Here is a 15940-nt window from a genome sequence, read left to right as displayed (position 1 = left end):
AACACAACTGCAAATATTTTTGAAATCATACTAAAAACGCTTGTAGATTTTCTTCCATTTTTTTCTAACCGAGTTAAGGGCAACTGCAATGTAATGCTGACTTCAATGTAAAAAGACAAAATGGTACCTGATAGATTATCAACATTTAAAGCAAAGGTCAAATTTTATTTACAAAAGATGTACTTTGCCAACTCACTCGTCTAAAAACAGCATTCTGATTAATACTGTGCAATATGCAGTAATATCCCCCTGTTCCTATTCATCTTACGGGGAGGCCATTTTGCCATTGATTAAAAATGACATTGCAGCTGCTCAGGGGTCAGGTAAAGCCCAATCACAGCTCATATTTTTTCTGTTTGAGCATGTGACATTCACAAGCTGACCCGTGATTAGGCCATTTCCTGTGCCCGGAGCTAAATTAATACAAAAACTGTTACAGAACTTTTGATTATGTTACTAGTGATCAGATCAAAGAAAACATAATATACTTTGCTCACCTCCGTGTTTAACTGTAAACATATTTAAATACATAATATTATCAACACAAAATTATATTTGGATGAATAATGCTTTTCTGCATACACGTAGCAGCTCACAAAATTGAGAACACATTTCTGGTATATATTTTATTATACCTTTTCACGGGACAACACTAAAAAAATGAAAGTACTGCGTAAAGTGTATACTTACTTGTACTTTTAAAATATCTCAGCTATTATAGTTTAAACCAGCAGTTCTAAAATAGAGGTATGAGTACCCCGGAGGGGACGTGAATGCCCTTCAGGGGGTATTGTGAGTTTTAACAGGACTTCTGCTGGTATCTGCAAGCGTGATTTAATGCTTTGTAAAGTTCTTTTCAATTTAAGAAGAAAGTAATAGGAACACGGGGGAGGGGTCAGGCCTGTCAGCCCTAACCAATTCAGAGGCATTCGGGCAGTCAGTCAATCCACATAAACGTCGGTTTGGGCCAGCTGTGGTTTTCGGCGCAGTCGGGTTCTACGGAATGCGTCGTCAGCGCGGGAGAGATGGGATGCGGAGACGCAAGGGACAGGCGTGCGGCCAGGAGACCCATCCGAACGCAAGCGTCCGTGTCTCGACCCTGGAGGATGCCGGCTATCAGGGCGCCTGCAAGACTGCACACAAGCAAGTGATGACTCCTTGTTTACTTTTAAAATATGAAAAAAATCTGTAAAATAGATGCTTTCCACCTATCTCCTGCTCCCGAGACATTCTTCGTCTCGTGCGCGGAGACACTCGGTGCTGGGTAGTGGACAGCGCACAGCTTCCTTGTCTGCAAATACAGAAGCAGCTCACAAGATATTATAAGTAACGACCGCCCTCTAGTGGCCGTTATAAACTCAGGAACTAGAAATATTATTTTCATTATATAATATTATAATATATATGTTTTTTTACAGCATCAAACCGTTCAGCTGATCAAAAATGTTGAATGAATAAAATTCTTGCCTTCTTCTGTTTCCTTAGCTTCAAGTTGACGGAGCCGGCGCGGTGCTCCCCGCAGAGCAGCACGCCGTTCTTCCCCAGGGTCACCACCAGGCAGTGGAGATGCTCCAGAAGGGGGCGTGAGAGAGTCATGGCCAGACTCAGCATTTGCTCCAGGGAGTTTGGAAGCACTGATGCACCCCCCCAACGACAAAGCTCATCCTCACTTGCACATAAACATATTCCGTTTGTTTGTTTTGTTGATTTTACCTTCAGGTGTTTGGAAGCCAAGCGTTTTAGTCATGGTGCACAACTCCGCCAGATTGGGTGACGCGTAGGACAGCGACTTCCAGGCGTCGGACAGGAAGGGCTTACAAGCTTTTTCTGAATCCGTCGGCTCGTACCAGACTGCGCGTTGAGGTCAAGCAAACGTGTCAACAAAAGGTTAAAGTTCACATTTTGGGAATTTCTTCAAGTGTACCGTTGAGGTTGTGATGTTTGGCAATGGAGCAAATGTATTGGATGGTGGAGGTTGGGATGTTTCCGTCAAGACACACCAAAGTGGAGCGCAAAAGTTGCTTTTCAAACTGGGATACCTCGGAATAGACCAGTACAAGAAGACAATATGAAGTCATTGAGCACCGTTGACGTAAAACGCCGTCAAAAGGAATCCTAATGAGGAGTGACTGATTAATCTCATTTTCATTTTACCTAAATATTTCTGAGAAAATCCCTCAACCGAAGTTTTTTGTAAGATATGTTGTAGCACACACACCACTAAAAGAGTGGATTCAGTCATCAATTTTCTTAAAAATTCCAGCCGTAACCACTTCTTGGCTGTTTTGTTTTGCCAAATATTTCAAAATTAACATTCAAAAAACTCGTTGCCCATTCTACCTCCTGTAGACTTGATGAAATGCGGGGTGTTCTTGAGTTTAGTTTGGCAAAGAGTTTTGCTAGCTGTAGCTGCAGTCGCAGCTGAGTGCTTTGCATTGATGTGGTAGGCTAAAACTTCAGCTGCTTCTGTGGTAAGCCAGCTGCTGCTCACAAAGAATGTATAACACTCTAGCTTTATCAAAAGCTGGAAGGTCATTATTCTTTTTCTCCATATCATTATTATTATTAATATAATTAATTATATATATTAGATACATATATAAAAATGATTATTATTATAATTCTTCTTCTTCTCTCATAATCTTCCATTTTCATGTCCCGCCCACTGACAACAGGAGCCTATCAGGTTATGCCAAACACAACGGCAGCCAATCAGTGTTGTGTTTGCATAAAAATCAGCATACATAAAGTATAAAGCTAGAGGTAGAGGATTTAAGATGAAAGAAATGATGTTTTCATTTCTTTCTTTTTTTTAAATGGCTAGCATTGTGAGAAAAAAAAAAACTTCAAGGCACAACAATAAAAACTTACGTATTGTTTTGTTATCTGCTGATGAATGTCCATATCGCCCAATCCAAGACCGAGTTCTCCATTTTCAGTGATAACGGCGCAATAAGTAGCTGTGCTTCGACCTTCCAACCTCGTCACGCCGCTTGTGTCCTGACGGCAAATCCCAAAGTCAGATCCAGTCAAAGTGAAACGGCCATGGCTGATTGCTACCATATGTTTGCAGGAGTTGAAGACGGCATCGCTGTGAGAATCGTTCCCAGTGGCCGAGATGAACACGGGCCGGTGGCCCAGACGACTCAAACAATCTTAAAAAACAAGCATGCTGCGCAAATGAGGGCAATCAAGATTACGCGTGGAAATATGATCAAATAAACATCTCAGCAACGCACCGGCGATGTTTCGGCCCACGCCGCCGTATGATTGACAAACGCTTCCTGGATTGGTCTGTCCGAACTTAGAGACAACAAAAGCCGAAATATGATAATCATAATATAGTTTCTTTAGTTATCACAAAGTATCTGACATGTGCTTACATTTTTTTTCTTTAGGTTTTTGGTTTTATTGTTTGAAAATATGTGCTAACATACTGTAGATACATAACATGTAGATACCTGAAGTGTTTTGTTTTTCCCTTTTGCAATAAAATCCACATTTATTCCCCCGATGACAACCTGCAGATAAACAGAATAGCATCGTTGCTGTGGAACGGACTCCTAAACTCTAAAGAAAACATGAAATTTTTCATTTGTTTTTGCGATGGGAAAATGAAGCCTCGTGAGCCGTTTTGATACTTTTTTCCGCTCCTCTAGATTGCACCGCTGGTTTAAAAAACGTGCCAAATGGAATACATTATTCCCACGAAATTATTTTTAAACCAAGCGCGTCCTCTAGTGGTGAAAAAAAACAACTATCAAAATTGCTTCACGAGGCTTCGTTTTCCCGTCAACAATTTGTATCTTAATAGTTACGCCTGTTCGATTTTCAAATTTGACTTTAAGGAAGCAAGTTCATTTTGGCTTTATATTTCTGAAAATTTGCCCCTGAGCAAGCCATTCCATATTTCCTCCATAACAGTGGGTCTAATTTGAATAAAAACTGAGTTGTTCTGCTCATGACAAGTTTAGCCAGGCTGGGCGAATATCCAAAGCCACTTTCAAGCACATTTATCTCTGTTTTTTATTTCCGAAAATGTTTCTATGAGCAAGCCGTTTCGCACATTCTCCAAAACAGTGGGCTTAGTTTAAATAAAAAAAAAAGAGTTTTTCTGCCCAAGACACATTTTGTTAGGCTGGGTGAATATCCAAAGTCACTTTTAAGTCAAAGCATTGCACGAAAGTGCGATTAATTTGAAACATTTAACAATCTTAAAGTCAAGCCAAAAGATAAACAGTGTTGTATTGAGTTTTGTTGTACGCACGGATTAGCGTTAGCTTCTGATAAGCGGCATTTGCGTTAACTTGATTCTAGTGCATAAAATCAATGGCTTAAAAGGCTCTTAACCTTTACTTTTAAGGATACTTTTTAAATAGCGAAAAAAATATAAGATAACACTCACGACACTGGATTGAGACTGCTTAGCATGAGGGTGTGATACGCTACTTGACATTCTTGTCTTCATCCGCTTTGACAGCGCGCAGGCTATCTGGCTGCCAACTTTCGCGTTGTTATGAATAAGCGCAATATCTATTAACCAAATGAAGGAGCTATAATGTATCAAATTGGTAACCGCATTTCCTGCGCATGCGTTCAATTAGACACGATTAATCGGAAGGATACTGGCTCGAAGGGACTTCCCCTGCGTCAGCTCGTTGACCCTTTGGAGAATGTACGGCGTCACATCTTTTCCTGTGATGCCTCGAGAACTGAGTGAGGAGAAAAATACAGCAGCTAGTCAAATAGTCAAATAGTGGGGGTACTTTATTTATTCTTAAAAAGGGTAAAAATTTACTCATATTTTTTTTTAATAAGGTAATAATCTTAATTAGTCATTGCAGCAAGTGCGGAGTGGCTTTGCGAAAAATAATTGAGAAGCACTGCGCTATAGGAAAAGCAAACATTCATTTTCAAATTGAGAGCAAATTAATTGGATCATGAAGTAACCATTTGCCAAATTATGAGTCTAAGAAACATTGCATGCCCTTATTTTGTTAAATTTTATACGAATGTCAATGGAGCAATTTTCTGGTAGACAAGCTAGAAATCAAACAGACTATCAGTTTTTCGTTTGCAAATTTTCTTCATAAATTCACTGTTGATACCTTGCCTCTGCCACGGCTGTGTGTATTGCTCGCTCTATCTCTTGGCCTGCTGCTGCATGCTTTTGCGGGATGGGCACAGCGAGCAACACGCCACTGTGGACACCTAGCGACAAAGCGCTCTCTTATGGGAGCCAGTGACGAATTTGTCAGTATTCACGCATTTTCTGAAATGACTCGAGGTGAATTTTGAAAAGGCTGACGTACCGATGAGTTGCGCGGCTTTGTCAGGGTCACAGACTTGATAGGGCGAGGCGAATCCGCTTCGTGCAGAGAAGAAGGCGGGGAATTCCTTTGACGCTCCATAGGTGGCGACACAAACACCCTGTGTCTCCTAATGAGGGAAAATAAAAAGTGAAATTTTTCTACTTTATCTCCATATTTTAAAAACAGTTATCTTTACTTTTTCATGAGTATGTTAGCATTAAGCGAGGTCTTTTTTGACCGTAAATTTTGGTCGTTTCCACCTATTCATTTCCATTGACAGATATACTAGTCAATGGCAAATTTCAAATGAGGAAACAACTTTAATGATGCACGATCACCAGTAGGTGTCACCAAACTGCACAAGGATTTATTCTAAATAGCATTACCGCTTTATGTCTCCTCAAAGCTCTTACTAGGAACTCCAGAGTGCGTCCGATGTCGAGAATAGATTTGACCCCGGCAGAAACCACAGCAATGGGAGTCCGTCCCAATTCCGTTAGATCGGCACTGATGTCCAGACCTGGACAAATACTGTACCCAATAATGTGCAAACATGATGGGAATAACTTGGGGTGGGAATCTTTTTTTACTGAAGTGCAACAAAGAATTTAATTTGCTGCTAATGGCAGCATTGACATCGAAGATCCATTTTCCACTGCAATGGCAACTTGAAGTACAAATGAACTCATTTTCTGCCATTGAGCAGCTTTATATGCCAAAAATTTAACTGGGCCGGGGGAGTGAATGCGTTAAGAAAACCAAATATGCAAGTGAGACAAAAAGTTGCCGCTATGGTGAAAAAACAAGCTTTTTCGTCCTCATAAAAGCAGTGTCATCTTACTGTTGTGTCCGTCTCTGTGCACTCCTCCGATGCCGCCAGTGACAAACACGGAGATGCCGGCTCGCTTCGCCGCTAGCATGGTGGCTGACACCGTCGTCCCCCCCGAGAGCCCCTGAGGACATTTCCTTGCACTCATTGGTGGGAAACAATGCAATGCACAGACATAAATTGTACAAAAGTTCAGGTATCTGTACTGTATTACCATTATCAGCAGGAAAAAGCTCATATTTTGTTTATAAATAATTTGATAGCATAATTATTTATCATCTGCAACTAAGACTTCAAAAATACTTTTTGCCACTTGCCGGCCACTTAATATGACATCATATGCTCGATAGGGAGCCTGTTAATCGCAGTTCAACTTTTTTCTGGCTTCGGTCATGTGATATTCACTAAATATGACATCATATGCTCGAGGCTTGCGAGCCTGTTAATCGCAGTTCAACTTTTTTCTGGCTTCGGTCATGTGATATTCACAAGCTGATCCGCGATTGGTCACCACCTGAGACTTGAGCATGTGGAATGTCAATTTCAGTGGAGGGCAAGTGTAAAAATATCTTTTTTTTTAAAGATATTAGTTGTACATACGAATAATTTAGTAATCAAATTAAGTATAGAAAAAGCAAATCTTAAAATTCTACTCCTGAAAATGGCGAACTATTAGTAAAGTATCTGTTAATGCTGATATTATTTTATATATTTTATAATATTAATGTTTTTTGCTATACAGCTTCCCTAGCCCCTAATTTTAGGTTTACTCCATTTGAAAAATGTACTTTCTCCTCCATACTTTTGTCTGAATAAATTGTGTTTGCTTATGTAACACGGGTTCATGAGTACACGCTAGAAACATGGTTTTGACGTTTTATGATCTTCTCCTGTTTTTTCAATTCCAAATACGTCCAAAAAGTGTCTTGTTGGTTGCATCACCAAAATTTTAAAGAAAAAAATGTGAAATTCATTGGTCCACCTTTTGAAAAGGCTGCTGTCTAACAAAATGACCTTTTCGTGACCTCTGCAGACATATCTTGAATGTATATACTTCATTGTGAGTGTTGGCGCCTCACTTGGCTAAGCACATATGGCAGATCACGTCGGGACACCTTGACGGATCCCTCACAGCGGGCCAGGAAGTCCAGCTCCTCCGCAGACAAACCGACGTGAACTTTGCCCCCAATCACCCCGACAGTGGCGGGAGTGGCATCTTGGGCCCTCACGATGGCCTCCACCTCTCCCGCTGTGCTGTTGATCCACTTACTCATGGTAAGGCTCATCATCACACGCAATTGAAACACAATCATGTCATATACCTGAGATTGTGAGGGTAGGGCATGCCGTGAGTGATGATGGTGCTCTCTAGCGCCACCACCGGGCGGTTTTCTGCCAGCGCCTGTGATACCGATGGGTGAATTTGGAAGACGCTGTCTAAAAAAAAGAGTCATCGTAATCAGTGGTAAGCTGGAGCAAGCTTATTTTATGACAAAGTAGAGCTACAGTAAATAGAACTACAGTAATCTAAAACTCATATTAGTCCAAATGTAGTGCAGTGGTTTTTAAATGGCTGTACATGAAAGCTCTTCAGGGGTATGGGAGATATTAACAGGAATTCTGCAAGTAGTTTAAGTCTTATTTTCAAATTAAGAGCAAATTAACTGGAACATTCAGCAACTTATTGATAAATTGTGTTCATACTGACTCCTTTGCATTGTATGCCTTTATTTTGTTAAGTTTTATTGGATGCAAATTGTCATTAGTGACAAAACTTTCCTGCAGTTGGCCCAGAAAAAAACAGACCAAGTCACACCATCTGCATATCTTCTGTAACTGCTATAAAGTATGCTTTAGGATACTACAAATGCAATTAATTTATTTAAATTCATTTAACATGCCAAAATATGCAAAGTATACTGTATAATATCTAGATAGACCAAAAAAAAAAGCCATACTTACCATTTTGAAATGTTGAAAGTCCTCTTCTAATGAACAGTGTGGAGACTCGCTTGAACATTCTGTGTATTTTTTTGTGGGAACACCTTGACAACATGAAGAGAACTTAACTTTTCTATTACTGTACTTTACATTACAGTTTCAAATACACCGGATCGATATTGACCACATTAGTCCAAAGATGTTCAATGAGTATAAATTGGAGTAAGAAATTGGAGCTTACCTCTTCCGCCGCGACAAAATTTTTTTGGAAACTTTGCCCAGAAAGTTGAACTTTAACCTCAGACAGTGTTTACATGGCCACACAGCATCAATAACAGAAAACCGCTAGGTGACGAGTCCTCCAAAAAAAAAAAAAGTCTTTTGGGTCATAGTGTAATATCTGGATAAAACAAATGTATGTAAAAGTATTATTTTTCTTGCTACAAAACACCTCAAGTCGTGGTTGTTCATCTGTAAAATAAATCATTTGAAAATCCAAATCTCTGTAATGTTTCTGTTGTTTTGTATTCTCAGGTGTCAGAAAGTATAAGTCAAAGTCAAATTTCAAAAAATCTCTTTTTTTTTCACTTTTGGGTCAGAAACGAGTGTTTTTGGTGAAACTAACCCATTTTCTGCAAATTATTAAAGAACGGTGATGGTTAGAAACAAACATTTTTCTTCTGGTCACAGAAGGGAGTCCATTCTTTCTTTTGGTGTGTTTGTCGCTAATATTGTTGCCAAACACAATATTTTAATATCTTGGAATAGCAGTAGAAATGTAAAAAGCAGAAATCTGAAAACTGCAATTGAAATCAAGTTAAGAATGAGCTAAGATGGAGAGAGAGAGGTAATTGATTCAGTGTTTTTTCTTTCATGTATACTGGTCTCCATTAGTAGCTATGACTGAAAAAAATACTGCATCATTAGACTCGCTCTTCATCTTCCAAATCGTCCACAAGTTCCTCCTCAAACCAGTGCGGGTGCTTCATCTGGTACTCCCGGAAAGTCTCTAAGGCCTCCTGCAAGGCTCTACCCGAGGGGCAGCGGTGATACTCGCCCTCCGCAAGTCCTTCGATGTGCCAAACTCTACCGGGCCCGTGCTTTTCGGCGTCCAGGATTCTGAAGAAAAGCTCCTCGAACTGCTTCATGAGCCGGTATCGAACCACGACACTGAACGGCGGGGGGACGTCTTCGGCTGAACAGATGTCTTCGAAGTAAGCCACCGTGTACTTCTCGTAGGAAACACAACGCACCAGATGAGGCACGATGAGGCCGAGGGCCGGGGTGAGCATGTCGCCCGTGGGCGAGCGGAGATCTTCCCTCAGGAGGACCCGCCTCTCGCCGCACATGGCTCTCCATTTTGCTCGCACTCCTTGAGAGCACAGAAGGAGGATCTTATCTGAGGAGCCTTGCATTTGTTCTCTCTGCCAGTCCAGCCACTGGATACGGCCCAAGATTCCCAGTCGGGTGGAATCCAGCAGATCCAGGATGACTTCGGCGCCGCATTCGGTCGTCAGGAAGGCGCAAAGCTTGAGGACGATGTTTTTGTATAAAGGGTGGTCGAGGGAGTAAAGAATGAGCACTTTTTTTCTTTCTCGCACCTGGAAACTTTGCGGTTGTTGCTCGGCGGCTGGTGACGACACGCTGAGGTGATCTGAGGGAAAGAAGGAAATTTGAAAATAAAGCAAAATAAGGCACACTTTCAATGAATGGCCTATTTTACAACCGTTTTCACATATAAGGCGCACCGCATTATAAGGCGCATAGAATAGAAGTATCAACATTTCAAACAGTGTTATATAAAAAAAAATGTAAAAATACATTTTGAACTGAAATGCAGACGTAGAAATGGAAGAATTTACATTTACATTTACAATTAAGTTATTTTACGTTTTCGTCCCCCCCAAAATGAATAAATGAAAGTATTTTAGGTGCACCTTCTAATGCGGAAAATACGGTATTCCAATTCTATTACCTTTGTAAGATGTAGCCCACAGCAGATAGAAAACAAAACAAACGCCAACAAATCCCAGCCATACTACACTCTTAATCATTGTAGTCCGTGGAGGAAAATCTACAAAACAAAGATACATTTTTTATAATACAAGTCAAACTATAATTCATGGAGAGTTAAAGTTGTCTGTCCTAGTAAATGTCTATTCGTTGCATTTGAAATTATTTTTGAACCCTGATGTACTTTTTATTTTCCATGCATGCAATTGAGGTACTTACACAAACAGTAATTAATATTCATTTGCTCGGGACGACAGCCGCCATTCATGCACCTTGTGAAAAATGGCTTAATCTTGGTAGGGAAAAAAAAGAACATCAAGTTTGGATATTTTTTTTTTTTTTTTTGGAAAGGGTCAAAAGCAAACTCACCATTATCATCAGTTCACATTTTAAGAGCTGTGACACACCCAAGCCGAAGGTGACCTTTAAAGATGTTCTGTTTTCCTGCTAATGAGATTGAATAATAAGATAATATCAATTTGAGACAATAAAACAAATGAGGCAGGGAACAATAGGACATTTTCTGCACTGATCCGCACAAAGTAATAATATAACTTGCAATGAAGTGTGTGTTAGACAAAGGTCAATTATAGTATGATGTTGTGGTTACCCTGGAAACATTCTTTGCCAAATAGATGCCATCATTTTGAATAGAAACTTGGTAGATCTCAGAATGCTCGTCAACCTCAAAGCCCACAACAACGGACAACGTTTGATGTTTCCCCACCGACAAAGCAGTCGTAATTTGAGGCTCCCATAGACTACCTTGAATAATAATAATTGAAAGCGAAGATAAAAAAAAAACATTTGAATTAGTGGGAAGGGAGAGCTCTTGTGTCTTATTCTTTTTGAAATGTAATACAAATCTTACCATTTTCAAAACACATCTGGGAGTTCCGGATTATTTTGTCATCGCACCCTGGCCATGACAAAAAAAAATACAAAATGAAACGATTAAAAATAAAAAACAAGGGAACACCGTAGATATGATTACTGTATATTATGTGTAATGGCGCCCTCTAGGGGTAAAATCTCACCTGGAATTGTAATTTGCTTCGTGATAGCGTAATCTCCAACATCCGGTTGTGGTAAATTAAAAATCGACAACGTATAATTACACCCGGCCTCCACCGCCAACCCAGATAATGAAAAAGTCCACTAAGTAGGAAAATACTGTTACTTGTTGGCGCTATTCAATGAAAACATAAATCTCCTTACCTTTGTATGATTGGGATTGAGCTGCTGTTTGATCCTATAAATGAAGCACGCACACACACTATGATTTGTGTGATTATCGACAATATTCAAACGTGTCCCCTGGAGTGTTAATAGACTTGCTGGGAAAAGAAGATATTAATTGTGTTTTTTTTTTCCCAAACAATCACTGATCGGGGTCTGAAATATTCCTTACCATCTGATTTTAGCCTCCAGGTTACATTCAGAATGGGAACAGACCCAAGGGCGCTCTTTGCAATCCCCACGAAGTCTGGACCCCACTCAGGTGCGGTGGGGGCACTTTGCCGGGGAACAACCTTGCTTTCATCTGTGCAGTTATCTGACATATAAAAATACCGTATGTCAGACTAAAAACCACAACGGTGTGCAACAACAACATTTAACAGAAACTTAATTTGCATCATGTTAAGATGCATGAACGAATACCATACCAACACAACAATAACATGCCTATTGTGTTTACTATTGGGGGGGTAAAACAGCAGTTAAAACTCCAAATCGATACTTTGAAAGCATCTTCTTCTGTCTCCCTTTCTTTATCTGGAAGATTGCCCTCTGGTGGTCAGCAAAGAAAAGAGAAAAAACTGCAGATAAACGGCGCTGAACTATAAACCAGAGGCTTCAATGCATGAGAAAAAAGTAGTGGCATATAGACCAAAATTTACAGTATGCATGACATATTTACAAGGGTGATCATTACATTAATGGAAAGATTTAAACTCACACTTAATCGTGCAGCTATCCAGACCCTGTAAAACAGAAAAAAATAAGCTTTAGTTAAGTACAAGTACACATAAAGCACGGTTACAATTTTTGAAGGTATTTTCAGGGAAGTGTTTTAACCCTTACCAATTGGTTGCAATCCGGCACCCAAAGGAAAGATAGCGCCGCAAATCCGGCTGCCAAACACGAGCAGAAAAAAGCAACGTGGATCATGGTGCAAGGAAAAAAAAACAAGCTGTCATTTGAGGAGGCAAAATTTGCTTCACTGACTGAAAAATGTCGTAACACTCAAGAACTCGATTATCAGGTGCCATCATCATCCATGACCCCACACTGACAGGAAATATTGCTCAATAGCTTACTGCTATTTATTCAGTATTTATTCAGTATTTATTCAGTAGTACAACAAGGTACACACTTATTATATATATATATATATATATATATATATATATATATATATATATATATATATATATATATATATATATATATATATATATTTTTTTTTTTTTTTTAAGTATTTTACAATTCGAGAAAGTTGAACTCGTGCAATAATTTTGTGTTCTGTTTGTTACAGTAACATCAACAATACAACAAACTCTGAGAAACTACTAAACTATCAATTTGTTGTGTATAGAAATAATACTTCCCCATCATACTTTCGGAAAATGTGCAAAGCTGTCATCAACGCAAGAAGTTGCCTTATTTTAATCTTACGACAGCAACATAATCTCCATTTTTACTATTATATTTAGAAAAACAGCAACCCACTGGCCTCAAGACACCACTACAAAGATGGAGCCAAATTTTAATCAACATCAGACATGAATGGCACAGTACTTTGTTTTATGTCTTTTTTTTTTTTTATTTTTGCATCCCAGAATGCTTTGCGTTGGTTAGGGCTACATGGCAGAGAAAATATTTCACAGGGGGTACATCATTGAAAAAAAGGTTGACAAGCACTGCTGTAGAGATTTCACCGTTAATAAATAAATAATCTAACAACAAAGAATACGATTTTTACTATTACAGACATGTAAAGTTCTTCTCCCAAGATGACACTCAACTTCCTCAGATGTTTTTTTTGGTTTGTCATTTGTTGTCCACTAGAGGTCACCAAAGCTAACTATCAGCTAAATTGGTTTTTCATTTAACTGGTGAGACTCTTCCAAGTGTATTTTCTCTCCGGTGTGTATCCTCATGTGTAACTTCAAGTAACTGATGCTTGACACTTTCTTCCCACAAAGCGGGCAAGAAAGGGGCTGCTGTTCACCGTGCGTTTTCCTGTGCGCCACCAAAGCGCGTTTCCCAGCGAATCCTGCGCCGCACACGGAGCAGGAGTAAACATTCACTTGGAGGTGAACGCGAGCGTGTTCCACCAGACTGGAGCGGTGTCGGAATCTTTTCTCGCACACCGAGCACCGGTGAGGCCTCTCCCCCGTGTGTCGTCTCATATGCAACACCAGACTGCTCTTTTTGGCGAACTTCCAACAGCAGAGCGTGCAAGCGAAAGGTTTCACTCCGGTGTGAATGCGTGAGTGCATGACTAAATCTGAGCGCTGCGTGAATTTTTTACCGCATATGGAGCATCTGTGGGGTCTCTCTCCGGTGTGGGTCATGACGTGTCTTTTCAAGCTCGTCCTGGACGCGTACGCCTTGCCGCAGTCGGCGCACTGAAATTTTTTGCCGTGAGCCTGGTAGTCTGCGTTATTGTGAAGAGTCTCGTCCGGCGAATCGGACGTTATGTGGTCAGCCGGGAAGTCAAAACGGACGCACGGTTGTGATGCTTCAGCGGCTTCTGTTTTGACGCTGCCGATTTGGAGCTGCGGCTCTCTGGTTTCATGTCTGTGATGAACGTGCGAGGACCTGACTTCATCGTCTGCAGTCTCTTGCTGCGGGCCGGTCCAGAGTTCTTCCACTTTAATGTGACTTGGCTCCGGTGTTTTCTGCTTTTCTGCAACGCCATGCCACTCATGCTGCTCGGGGATCGGCTGCTGGACATCTGCAGAACGTCATGAATACTAGAATTAAAACCGTATGTATTTCACATAATATAAAACTCAGTCAATGTGCTTCCTGCTAACCTATGATTAATCAATAGTTAAAATAACCTTTAGTTGCAATCCAAGTGTTCCTCAAAGTCAAATTTTGGCTAACTTGAAAGAAATGTTGGATGAATGGTTGGAAAAATGGAACTGTTCCACTGCTTCATTGATGTTTACGTCATGGTTGCATCATCAATATTAAGAAATTAATATTAAACTATTGGTATTTTAAAACTGTTATATTTACATCGTCATTCTACCATGGGAAAACCTAATAAAAGGCAGAGTACAAACCTTGGATGCGAAGTTGCACACTGGGTTTAAGAAGTGCGTCCAGTAGCTGTCGCTGTCGCTCGTTCTCTTGTTTGGAGCGACACAGTTCCTCCTCGTACTCCGTTATTGTTCTCTCAAAAAGTCGGAATATGTCGTCGGCGGCCTCGGTTAGTCGCCTCGCAACTAAAGCCCGGAGCATTCGGACTTTACACATTCTGATGATCTCGCTGTTGCAGTGATGGAGCAATCGAGACCACTTCCGCTGTCTTCTTGATAGCAGCTAACAAGCTAAAGCTAATCGTTGACGCTTTGACGTGTCGACGAAGACGAAATTATCGCGAAAGAAACAATTTCACTTTTAAAAGCCAAACACGGTTGTACGTATAAAACTGGGAATAAGGCTTGGGTGACTCTAGACTCATGCCACCTTCTTTGCGGTACTGATAACTTCCGTCTTTTCTTCTTCGATGACTGTCACTTGGAAAACCCACGACGTAACTTTACTGCCACCATCAGGACTGGAGTCAGATTTTTTAAAATTCAACTTATCTACCCCAGATGTCGCAATTTTTTGACGGGGCTTTCACAAAAAAAAAATCAGTGTGCCTCCTATTTAACTTGTTCAAAACAAAGAGTAATTTAGACCTCAATAAAGTCAATCAATAAAGTGTTTGAGGCTGGAAGGATCAGCACCTTCTGCCAATGGGACAACAAGAGGTTTGCAAGAGCAATTTTTAAAGCCCTTTCTCAAAGATTAGTGGTGTAACATCAAAAATCTTCTCACATTTTTTTTTCTCAGCTTGTCTATTCGTTGACACATCACAGTCACACACCTATTGCCCTGAAATCAGACACTAAATACCTTACACATGACATTTGAATCAGGGTGTGTAGACTTTACCAAACACCAAACATATTCTGCGCACCTGATCTCTGCAAAGAGGATGACTGAGCTGCCACTTATCTGAGGCACATACTGTACAAAGTGTGTCCTTGTGCTGCATAATAACACGCAATAATGTGTCCTAGTTCTGGACCAAATCCAGAATGCTTCCATTGTGATGCGTCGACAGACAGGCGGGAGTGGAAGGGAATATATTTGCACGCAGAGATGCCGGTGCGTCAATGCATAAGTCAATTTTGATGGACTTCACCTTCAAGGTAAGTTGAACACACTATTATTAAAAAAAAGAGAGATTTTATTGGACCTTGGCAGGTGTAAGGGTCTCCGGCTCACTTCGTTTGCGTGGTTGGGATTCAATGCGGGGGAGCCGTAAACGCCTCCGGCTATTTGGTATTCACACATCCGGCTCCTTGACGTTCTCGCATTGCTTCTTTAAGTGCGGAAACATAACCCGAGACTTGACCCGCCGACGCGGCGGCGGATGTTAACGGCGTTCTCGACCCGCTCGCGCAAACGTTCATCCCCACGTCACTCTTATCATTTTAACTGGTTGTGATTATGACAGAGGCATTTAAATACTTGTCATAATTCTGATATCTTGAAAAAATTATAAAGTGTAGAAGGTGAGTAAAGTGGAGCATTTTCAAGCAGATTTTACATA

At 40.5% G+C, this 15940-nt stretch overlaps 2 protein-coding genes across 3 annotated transcripts; both read right to left on the bottom strand.

Annotated features, from left to right (window-relative positions):
* Nucleotides 1-399: 399 nt before the first annotated feature.
* On the bottom strand, nt 400-8747 carry LOC148422889 (uncharacterized). The gene is made up of 18 exons (XM_088418080.1): nt 8104-8747; nt 7464-7578; nt 7221-7395; nt 6154-6265; nt 5726-5832; nt 5313-5439; nt 5109-5229; nt 4627-4712; nt 4406-4533; nt 3462-3521; nt 3240-3303; nt 3061-3155; nt 2872-3000; nt 1925-2039; nt 1714-1851; nt 1468-1634; nt 1209-1291; nt 400-1133 (listed from the first exon to the last, which is right to left on the bottom strand). Exons 1-18 carry the CDS (start codon nt 8195-8197, stop codon nt 938-940), a joined length of 2112 nt encoding a protein of 703 aa, XP_088274206.1. The 5' UTR covers nt 8198-8747; the 3' UTR covers nt 400-937.
* Nucleotides 8748-8776: 29 nt separating this feature from the next.
* Nucleotides 8777-14900, bottom strand: LOC148422888 (interleukin-17 receptor A-like). 2 transcript variants are annotated; one of them, XM_088418068.1, is made up of 13 exons: nt 14397-14900; nt 13634-14059; nt 12181-12230; nt 12056-12080; nt 11507-11650; nt 11314-11432; nt 11133-11253; nt 10967-11014; nt 10706-10860; nt 10465-10542; nt 10315-10387; nt 10058-10156; nt 8777-9736 (listed from the first exon to the last, which is right to left on the bottom strand). In XM_088418068.1, exons 1-13 carry the CDS (start codon nt 14587-14589, stop codon nt 9006-9008), a joined length of 2262 nt encoding a protein of 753 aa, XP_088274194.1. In that variant the 5' UTR covers nt 14590-14900; the 3' UTR covers nt 8777-9005. The 2 variants fall into 2 exon arrangements, with proteins under 2 accessions (XP_088274194.1, XP_088274195.1); XM_088418069.1 differs by having other exon boundaries at nt 10465-10539.
* Nucleotides 14901-15940: the final 1040 nt, after the last annotated feature.

The sequence above is a fragment of the Hippichthys cyanospilos genome, chromosome 6 (genome assembly GCF_059441005.1).
Source record: "Hippichthys cyanospilos isolate Australia breed blue-spotted pipefish chromosome 6, RoL_Hcya_1.0, whole genome shotgun sequence".
NCBI lineage: Eukaryota > Metazoa > Chordata > Actinopteri > Syngnathiformes > Syngnathidae > Hippichthys > Hippichthys cyanospilos.
This window is presented reverse-complemented; position numbering and strand designations above follow the sequence as displayed.